This window comes from Haliotis rufescens, unplaced genomic scaffold, assembly GCF_023055435.1.
Source record: "Haliotis rufescens isolate VD_foot unplaced genomic scaffold, xgHalRufe1.0.p SCAF_5, whole genome shotgun sequence".
NCBI lineage: Eukaryota > Metazoa > Mollusca > Gastropoda > Lepetellida > Haliotidae > Haliotis > Haliotis rufescens.
The window spans coordinates 55826787-55837627 of NW_025964223.1; the positions used below are offsets into that span (position 1 = coordinate 55826787).

The 10841-nt window shown below is 43.7% G+C and overlaps 1 protein-coding gene across 1 annotated transcript; it reads right to left on the bottom strand.

The window, feature by feature from the left end:
• Positions 1–7084: 7084 nt before the first annotated feature.
• LOC124127302 (polyamine oxidase 7-like) lies at positions 7085–8281 on the bottom strand. Its single transcript, XM_048384340.1, has 2 exons — positions 7818–8281; positions 7085–7649 (listed from the first exon to the last, which is right to left on the bottom strand). Exons 1-2 carry the CDS (start codon positions 8279–8281, stop codon positions 7085–7087), a joined length of 1029 nt encoding a protein of 342 aa, XP_048240297.1.
• Between the last annotated feature and the right edge of the window lie 2560 nt (positions 8282–10841).

Sequence of the window (10841 nt, forward strand, 5' to 3'; positions counted from 1 at the left end):
CTTACCGTAAAAGGCGACCATGCTTGTCGTAAGAGGCTTTCAACGGGATCGGGTGGTCAGGCTCGCTGACTTGGTTGATGCCTATCATCGTATCCCAATTGCGTGGATCAGTGCTCATGATGTCAATCACTGGATTGTCTGGTCCAGACTCGATTACTTACAGACCGCCGTCATATAGCTGGAATATTGCTTAGTGCGGCATTAAACAACAAACAAACAAACACTGTATGACGCTGCTGTTTGTCCTGATCATCTTTGTCACAACCTCTCACCCTCAGCTTCAACATCTCTCATTAGCAGAGGGTGATAGTCTCACGCAAGTCAAGAATACGCACCATCTTAATGAACCCCTAATGATCAGTCTTACTGAGGCCTGCCATGTGTTTACCTGTTGCTGTGGTGAGGTCTGTTGTCTGTGTACAATAGCAAGTGTCAACGTCATAGTATAACCAGGTTCGATACTGCTTACATTTCTCACAAAATGTGAAAGTCTCCCACTTTGCGTGTTCTCAATGATGGATTGTAGCCGTGTTCATTTGAACTAGTATGCCTGATTTTTCGGAACAAACACTTATCTTGAAATATCTGACGCGGGTGTCATCAAGGAGCCACGAGCTGAAGACGTTTGGATACAAAACGGGCGTTTCCTAAATTTCACAAAATGAATGTTTCTGACAACGGTGGTGGGAACAGTTCTGATGGACACCAAACCTACACTTTACTCAGGCTAGTCTCAATCAGCACACTGACTGTTGTCAATCTGTTGGGTATTATTGGAGACATCATGATTATTGTCATATTGTGCAAAACCAAATCCTTTCAGAATGTGTCTCGCATTGTTCTCATTAACACTTCGGTGGCTGACATTTTAACTGCAGTCATCACACTGCTATTCGTTCCTACCAATATCCTCAACTTCGTCAGAGTTCCTGGCGATGTGAAACTTGGGTTCACCACAACCCTCCTGTCCCTTTGCAGTGAGAGCTCCCATTCCATGACTTGCAATGCTATCGCTCTCTATGTAGCGGTGTGTCATTCACTAAAATATCAACAAGTCACCCTCAGGAAAACTGTGCTGCTGCTGGTGTTTACCTGGATGTGGAACACTGGTTTGTCATGTCTTCATTTCATTCAGAAAGGTTTCTACACTGCCGATAAAGTTACTGTCAGTGTGACCTATGACACCACCACCTGGTGGTTCGGATGTGTTCTTCTCCTCAATGCCATCGTCCTCCCCGTCACCACGTCATCTTTCTGCTACTACCGGATCAGGATATACTGCACCACCCTATCCCAGTCCATGTCGACCGGTTCAGGCTTTGAGAGGTCTTTGAGAATGATGGCGCTAGCCAGAATGAATCTCGCCTGCTTCGTGTTCTTCATTCTGTCATGGATCTTCATTCATCTTGCACAGGCTTTGAAATTGCCGCAGGGCTGGACGGCGCTGGCAACTTTGACAGTCTACACCTACCACGCTCTGAAGATTGGGCTTTACCTTTATTTATACGCCCCTTTCAGAAACACAGCCAGATCACTCCTCCGATGCCGTCATTCTGATCACAGGGTCAGCGACACTTTTGAGATGGATACAACTGAAAGAAATACACCAAGTACGAACACATCAAATACCGGGTAACTGCTTCGAGCTCATGAATGGGATTCACACGATATTATTATTGGGAAGTCGCCAAAATGGTGATTTAGAATCGACCGGATTTGGAGTGGACTGGGTTTGATGTGTTTTTATGTCCGCAATAATCGTTTTATACCATAGCAGCTTAAAAATACAAATAATACCTGGTTTAGGCAGACTAATGATTGATAATATGAGTAGTTTCAGTAAAGTATGGCGCTCTGGTAACCTTTGATGTCGCTGAATCAAAAGGAGAGATATGGTATGAAACCGTACCCTGTTGAATTTCTGTGACGTGTGAGCGAGCGTGGTTTTCTTTTTTTATTGGCAATATGCCATTATTATGTCATAAATTGTGATGCGGTTGTAACGCGGGTGCGATGTGAAGGTGATGCTGTTGTGATGTGAAGGTGATGCTTTTGTGATGCAGTTGTAATGCGGTTGTGAAGCAGTTGTGATGCGGTTGTGATGTGAAGGTGATGCTGTTGTGATGTGAAGGTGATGCTGTTGTGATGCGGTTGTGATGCGGTTGTGATGTGAAGGTGATGCATTTGTGATGCATTTGTGATGCGGTTGTGATGTGGTTGTGATGTGAAGGTGATGCGGTTGTGATGTGAAGGTGATGCTGTTGTGATGCAGTTGTAATGCGGTTGTGATGCAGTTGTAATGCAGTTGTGATGCGGTTGTGATGTGAAGGTGATGCGGCTGTGATGTGAAGGTGATGCTGTTGTGATGTGAAGGTGATGCTGTTGTGATGCAGTTGTAATGCGGTTGTGATGCAGTTGTGATGCGGTTGTGATGTGAAGGTGATGCTGTTGAAATGCGGTTGTTATGTGGTTGCGATGTGAATGTGATGCGGTTGCGATGTGAATGTGATGCGGTTGCGATGCGAATGTGATGCTGTTGTGATGTGGTTGCAATGCGGTTGAAACGTGATTGTGATGCGGTTACGATGTGAATGTGACGCGGTTGTGATGCGAATGTGATGCTGTTGTGATGTGGTTGCAATGCGGTTGAAACGTGATTGTGATGCGGTTACGATGTGAATGTGATGCGGTTGTGATGCGGTTGCGATGTGAATGTGATGCTGTTGTGATGTGGTTGTGATGCGGTTGTGACGCAGTTGTGATGCGGTTGCGATGTGAATGTGATGCGGTTGCGATGCGAATGTGATGCTGTTGTGAGGTGGTTGCAATGCGGTTGTGACGTGATTGTGATGCGGTTACGATGTGAATGTGATGCCGTTGTGATGCGGTTGCGATGTGAATGTGATGCTGTTGTGATGTGGTTGTGATGCGGTTGCGATGTGAAGGTGTTGTGATGCTGTTGTGATGCGGGTGAATCACGACAGGATCGCAATCATTTGAGGCGAAGTTAGTTTTGAACTGAACAAATTCATGTGATTTAACATGGCACGTGTATGTGTTATAAACACTACTGCAGATAGCAAGGAATTTGGAAAGAGAATTGCCTTTCAGACAAACTCGGCCACACGACAGGCGGGCAGTTGTTTCAATATCCAAACGAAGCATTATGCCATGCAGACACCCTGATAATTTTACCCCATTCTTTATACAAGATATACATGCTTGCCTTAAAAGGCGACTAGGGTTGTCGTAAGAGGCGACTAACGGGATCGGGTGGTCGCTGATTTGGTTGATGCATGTCATCGTATCCTAATTGCGTGGATAGATGCTGATGATGTCAATAACTGGATTGTCTGGTCCAGACTCGATTATTTACAGACCGCCGTCATATAGCTGGAATATTGCTGAGTGCTGACTCAATTATTCATGTCCATAAGTGTTAGGTAGTTCAAGATAATGTAGCTGGTCGGCTATACCTATTTCGTGATACGGTATTGACTCTCTTAATTAGCTGTGATTCGATATTTCGAGTTAAGAATTAGCTGTGATACGTTATTTCACAAGAGTCCTGTTATTGTGAGTTTGCAAATAAATTACATGTTTTCCGTGAAATGGCGTTATTCTCATGAATCGTTACCCGGTCTTTGTTATACCGAAACCGGTAATATCATGTAGACAGTTTGGGGATCTGTTTCCTAAAATCAAGCAACGCCCGAGAAGGTGTGTCCGACAAATCTGACATGTTTCTATGTTACAAAAACACGAGATGCAGTCCTAGTTTATACAATCCGAACACAGAAACTTGACAATAATATGGTTTAAATCACTATCAGATTGATAATTTAGGATGAATCTCTATGAAATATATACTAATTTACACGATAACTATCCGTGATTGTGAAATGGGTGGAAACATTACCTGTGAGATGTGAAGGGGTGATCTCATGATCTACCTGTGAACAGTTATTGGGCATAGGTATTCCCCAACCTCACTTTTAACTAGCACTGAGATGAGGACCTGTCATTCCGCTTTGGAGTTTGTCAGTAAGTGGATGCGTGGGTTTTTCTGTTTTGAGACCGCCTCCGTGGTCTAGTGGTAGAGCGTCCGCCCGGAGACGGGAAGGTCCGGGATTCGATTCCCGACCGCGCCATACCAAAAGACGTTAAAAGATGGTACTTGTTGTTACCCTGTCTGGCGCTCGGCATTAATGGGTTAAAACAAGGACTGATCGGCTCGGAGTATACTGTGTCTGAGTTGGGTATTCATGTTAAACTGCGGCATGGTATCTCAGTGGGCTAACACTATAAATCGGCACCTGTCCGGACTAGTACAAGCAGTGACACACACACACACACACACACACACGTGCGACCCGTGAAGATACGGGATAGAATAGGTCTTCAGCAACCCATGCTTGGCGTAAAAGGCGACCATGCTTGTCGTAAGAGGCTTTCAACGGGATCGGGTGTTCAGGCTCGCTGACTTGGTTGATGCATATCATCGTATCCCAATTGCGTGGATCAGTGCTCATGATGTCAATCACTGGATTGTCTGGTCCAGACTCGATTATTTACAGACCGCCGTCATATAGCTGGAATATTGCTGAGTGCGGCGTTAAACAACAAACCAACCAGCTATATACCTGCAATAATCTTGGACGCGACGTTAAACCCCATTTCACCTCACCTCAACTTTCTGTACTTCGCCATACACGTACCTCACTTCAAATAGATATGAGAACTTTACGTGCGTATCAGAGGTGTGGAAGTGAAGGCTCCCAAAGGACCTAACCGTTTATGAGGTCTCAATTTAGTTTTGAATCAGGAAGGTTTTCAACTTTTAATGAAAGTACTGTCGTAACTGCTTTCGGGTGTCAAGTGCGACCCTACTACAGTTACAGAAAGTATTGTCTTTCCTGGTCATCATGGCCAGTTAAGCCATGACTGTGCAACTCGCCCTGTAAGCATCGGCTCAGCTCAGTCAAGAAGTGTTTGGTCTAAAAAGGCTTACTCCAAGTTGTCTCCATCAGCATTCATACTCGCATAATAAAGAAACGCAATACCAGCTTTATACTCACATACATGTAGTTGTACTTACTCTCAGCCCATCTATCAATACACGACGGGATCAGACCGACCAGGCTCGTCACTAAATGGGGAGAACTTAGATCGATCGGGATTCGACTCGATCGATTGCAAACCACACTCTCCTCTCCTAATGTTGAAGGTATCATTTTATAGTGTTCGGGCCTGGCCTATCTTTGTCACATGTCACAATACCTCATTTTCATTCGTTAAAAGTTAGATCGGACCATGAACTCATGTGTGTCGTAATACCGAAGCCTACGTGCCAGATTGATCATCTCACTATTGATTTTGTGACTCACTCCGGATGCTACAAATGAAAAGTATCTTACCGCTCTGCTTGTTTCATTAACTAATCGACGATAACATGGAACCAATCCAATGATAAATATGAAATGTCCAGAATACTCTTGTGATAAATATGAAATGCCTTTTATCTATTAATTCCTTTCGATCTTAAAGTTCTCTGTCACAAACTTTGTATATCTAATGCAACTCATCATTGCAGCTATAACGGTTTAATTTGTTACCATCTTCTAATGTTTTTGAGACGCATTTTACCCTTATAACAGTACTACTAAAGTATAAGAATACTGACGAGTAACGTTAGCCATCCTTTCTAGATATTTTTTTCGGTCTAGGTTTGAATCAGTGTCATGACCAGTATCAGTATCCACTGATCTATAGACCGCCTCCGTGGTCTAGTGGTAGAGCGTCCACCCGGAGAGCGAAAGGTCCGGGGTTCGATCCCCGGCTGCGTCATACCAAAAGACGTTAAAAGATGGTACTTGTTGTTACCCTGTCTGGCGCTCGGCATTAAGGGGCTAAAACAAGGACTGGTCGGCTCGGAGTCAGTATACTGTGTCTGAGTAGGGTATTCATGTTAAACTGCGGCATGGTATCTCAGTGAGCTAGCACTATAAATCGGCATCAGTCCGGACTAGTACAAGCAGCCACACAAACACTCATACGTACATGCACGTCGCTATATAAGTGCAATTGGACGCGACGTTAAACCCAATTTCACCTCACCTCACTCCATTGATCTATCAGCACTATATACGCAAAATCTGCTCTTGAATCATCGTTGATGATAAACCGCTACTACCTGTGCATTCTTGGTTTCCTTTACCAGTATGCTGACAGGCCAGAGTACAGTACTGCACAAACAGTAACTTACACATATGCACGTCGAAACGTTTAACCCTATTTACCATCACCTCACCTCTTCGAACGACGTTTAATCCAACTTACCCACAAGACCGTTATGCCAGAATAATACACATGCCAACTGACAGTAATCCCTTCCAACCTATTATGATGATGTTATGCATCTAATATGCATACGTACCATGTTACCATCCTCTCTCATGTTAAGGTAATTGTTTCGATGAACAAATTGTTATTTATAATATCAAACGTGCCTATTGCATGCAAAGAGCATTTCCTATATCTGGGCAGAACAAAAACAAGGCATTAATTGGAATCTGCATATTTTACACTGATTGACACAATGGGCAGATAATGCCAGATACCGTATTCGACGTGATAAGCGCCCACGGCAATATTTGCTAATATATTGGCTGGTGAACAATCCCAGTTGGCACCTCTTCCGATTGATCAATGTACACAAGACTTATTTATTTGTGTTTAATACACACTCGTGTGTTATATGCATCCATAATTACGGGCAATTCAATTCTGGAAAATATGTTTGTCGTGTATAATACGCACAGACTTTTCTTTTGTGCCATTCAAGCTGTCAGCATAAACCACGATATTTACAATCATTCAACTCTGTGTTTTTTTCACCAAAATTCTAATAAGAGCCCCCTATTTCTATTTTTAAGAGCGCCCTGGGCGCTTATTACGTCGAATACGGTATACATTTTGGATACACAAACTTACGCTCTTGTTATTACAAACAGGAAGAGTAGACAAATCATTGATATGGCATCAGCCTGTTTCGGTCCTGATGAGTCATACTCAGCCACTTCATTCACAGTGTAGATTCCGCTCCTCGCAGCCCGCGTTGAATAACAGGCAAACTCCCAATCAAAAGCTTCGAATCCCCTGCAAAGAAGACGTTCCCAACAGGAGCTCTTATAGCTTCAAAGATTACCGGCTTGAATGCCAAGGTGTCCATGTTGCAAAAGCTTCCCATGTACAACGGGTTACTCTTCCAGTTGGTGATGAATACATCTTCCGGATCGACAACGTTCGTGTAGACGCGCCGGAGTATCGCCATCACCTCACCAGTGATGTCTGCATCAGTCAGTTCGGACACTCTGTCTGCATCTTCCCCCTGTGTGACCATCTGGAGAATGTTAGTTCCAGGGGAAAATAGTCCGTCAACCTCTAGGTTCTGCCAGACTGGAAATAAACCTCGTCTGTCATCAGCGTACAGGATGTATTTAGTGTTGTCCCAGAACCTCGATGAGGTGTTAGGGAATTTGAAGTATACACTAACATAGTTCTCTAACCGGACCCGGAACAGATTGTCGTTCTTGCAGTCTGGGAGTGGTGGGTTGAAGGTCACAGAGCCGCTTTTCTGGACACCAATACTGAAAGTAACAATGACTACGTTGGTCGTGAAGACATTTCCCTCTGGGTTGTAACTGCCACTGTAGTGTCGCTGTAGTTGATGCTTGTGACGACTTCATTCAGGTGTAGCCGTTGGTCATTTGGTGTCACTGCCTCTTCAGCATATGTCTTAAGTATAAACTCAAAACCCCGATTTGTCCATGATGTAGTAGAGATCGTTGGCACTTTCTTCAGGAATACCGAAACTATAGCATGAAGTGACTCCCGGGGATCCCCCATACTCGAAGTCATAGTCAAATATCTCCACAACCTTTTCCACAGGAGACCATCTTCCAATGTCCAGGCTGGTTCGCGCAGACATGTCCTCCGTTTTCTTGTCTTCAATTCTCTTGTAGATCTCGGATACGGTCATTTGAGCAGCTTCTAATTTGGTCCATGCGTTTTCTCCTTCTGTACCTGTGAGGCCACGGAAGTTTCTGATTAGAACACTGTCATAATCTGTCTTTTTTCCTGACACTTTGTACTTCTGGACAACATCCCATAAACGGGTGCCTTCTTTTCCTATCACCCTGTTCGCCCCTTCCTCAACAGGCTTGCCGCCAAATTTTACAGATTTGACCCTCCCACCAATTCTATTCGAACCTTCCAGCATCCATTGATGCTTCTTTCACCCAGCGTCTTTGCTGCTGCCAGGCCTGATGCCCCTGTTCCAACTATCAGTACCTGACTATGCCCTGTTCCACCGACAAAAAAAGAGAACCAATGATTTCAATGTAGCTATCGTTGAGGTGTTTATAGCTTCCAATCTGCTTCTGTTTTCAAAAAAGAATTCACTACAATAACAGGGAACGCAAATTTCAACATCTACCGCCAAAAAAATCGGCTCTTATGCCCGCATGAAAGCATGGTGTCCTTTGAAGGGTGTGACCCTAACAGGCGGCAAAGATTTGGGTCGGCTAGCCAACACCAGGGATGGTATGTGTGCCAATGCCATTGCAGCATGTTTACAGACGAATCAAGATTTCACCTCAGTTTCAGTGATGGCAGAAAAAGCAAAAATGCCTGAACAAAAATTCTTGACCTAGATCGGTATGGGTATGGTTGTGTCATGGTATGGGGTGGTATCACACATAACAGGCGAACTGATGTATTCATGGTGAATTGACATTTGACTGGCCAGTGATATGTTTACGACATGTTGCATTCTGTCATTGTTCCATTCGCTCGAATCATCAGCAGAGATTTTGAACTGCAAGATGACAATGCCAGACCATGTCGTGCCCAGGTCGTCACTGATTATATCTGACGAGAAGGCATACCGACATCGGACGAGCCTGCTGAGTCCCTAGACATGTCCCCAACAGATCATCCGTGGGATGTTCTCGGGTGGAGCACGCCAGAGACCCAGCGTACGCCAAAGGGGCAAAGCTTGGGGTAGTTCTTCAGGCGGAAGGGCGGGCAATACCAAGGGCAACCTTACACAAGTTAATATACTGTATGCCATTACGTTGTCGTGCATGATTCACCTTACATGGTGGACACACCAGAAATTGAGTCCGAAATTTGGCTCTACTATCGAGTCCATTTATAGTCCAATAAATATTGCGTTACGGCTACAATCCAGATGCACTGGGTGAAAATTCTCTTCGGTTACCTTGATCGGATCATCTTGACTGGGCGCTGCCATTTTGTTTGAAGCAAATGCAAGCAGCATGAGAGGTGGAATCTGATTGGTTAGTAGGGAAACATAGAAGTGACATAACTCATAATAGCCATGCTACGATCCAGCCTCGAAATTCCAGGTCAGTTCGGCAAGATTGTAACTTGCCTCGGGGAGATGGCTGTCCATTATCACAGACACTTTGGCAGCTAGTTGGGTTCCTAAGCTTCTGACATCTGATCGAAAACGCACCAGGCAGAACATGTCTCATGATAATCTGTTTGAAGCTGGCCAGAAAGGTTCTTGCAACGACATGTGACTATGGTTGAAACCTGAGTTCACTAAGGTCCGCCTTAATGCCAAACAACACTCAAGTTGAGAAGTGGGAAGTTCAGAAATGGTGTGCTCTTCCGCCAGATACAATCCACGAGTCTGACTTTGAACTCCCTTAAGCACCAACCGAATTCTCCATCTTTTCCCAACATGAAGAACGCTCAAGCCGAAACCTATTCCTGATCGAAAAATGAAGTTATAATTAATTTTATTTGGAACCTGCAGATTCACTGGGAAATATTGTGACAGCTGTGGCCTAGAAACAGTGGCTCGTGTATGATTATAAGTGTGCGTGCTCTGAAATGAATCTCATCAAGTTCGATAAGTTGCTATGATCAAGTGTGCTTTGAATTCAGTGATGTCGGGACATTGTTTTCGCTTTTTGAACGGAGCTAGAGAATATTGGACTGTTTTCTGATAACTTTTAAATCCTCTCCTGCCAAATCCTTTCGGTGGTGGTTGACTGAGATGGCAATGAATAACAATCACGAAAAGGTTTTTAAACAACATTGTCATGAATAAAGTTTCTTCAAACATTTTTATAATGTTATTTTTTACTTTCATTGTCGGTTGTTTCAATGAGTAAATAGCCTGTTCCGATTCTGGTCGCCATAGAATGTCCCCTACAGTTTCATAAACAGTTCATTTGTATGGAAACTATATGCATTCGTTAAATATTTTAATGTCATCAATGTAGAAGTCAGGATCGCGGCATTGAACGCTTAAAACATCCAATATCAAAGTACCGTATTTCCTCTGTTAGACGCAAGGCCGTCTATTAGTTTCGCTAGAACCGTTGACACGGCGTGTGTTAGAGACCTGCTTTGTATATAAGACCCAGCGAGTAATATAGGAAATATAGATACGTTTAACAGTTCATGTGGGGGTCATCCAATAGGCAACATTTGTTTATGAATCGATATGTAGGCTATCGGTGTATTCATACACACGTTTTTGTGTGAAAAGGCTTAATATATTTGAAAGGGGTTTCCGAAGCGAAACCTGTTTTTAACCAATTATAATCAAGAATTCATCAATGTCATGGTAGAATACAAGTGGACTGATATAGAATATACAAGTCATTTGTCTCCATTATTTGATTTCATTCACACAGAAAAGGAACGCCAAGGAACTTCGAGTTTTAGTGACTGTTCTCGAAAATGTCCAAAAAGTGGAACCCAGGTGATTCCTCTATTGCTCTCATTCATCCTGATATTTG

Bases quoted from the DNA above. Each gene is read 5' to 3' on its own strand.
- LOC124127302 (XM_048384340.1), bottom strand. From the start codon at position 8,281: ATGCTGGAAGGTTCGAATAGAATTGGTGGGAGGGTCAAATCTGTAAAA. The intron at 7,650-7,817 runs GTTTTGAGTTTA...TGTTACTTTCAG, and splicing joins TACATCATGGACAAATCGGG to TATTGGTGTCCAGAAAAGCG.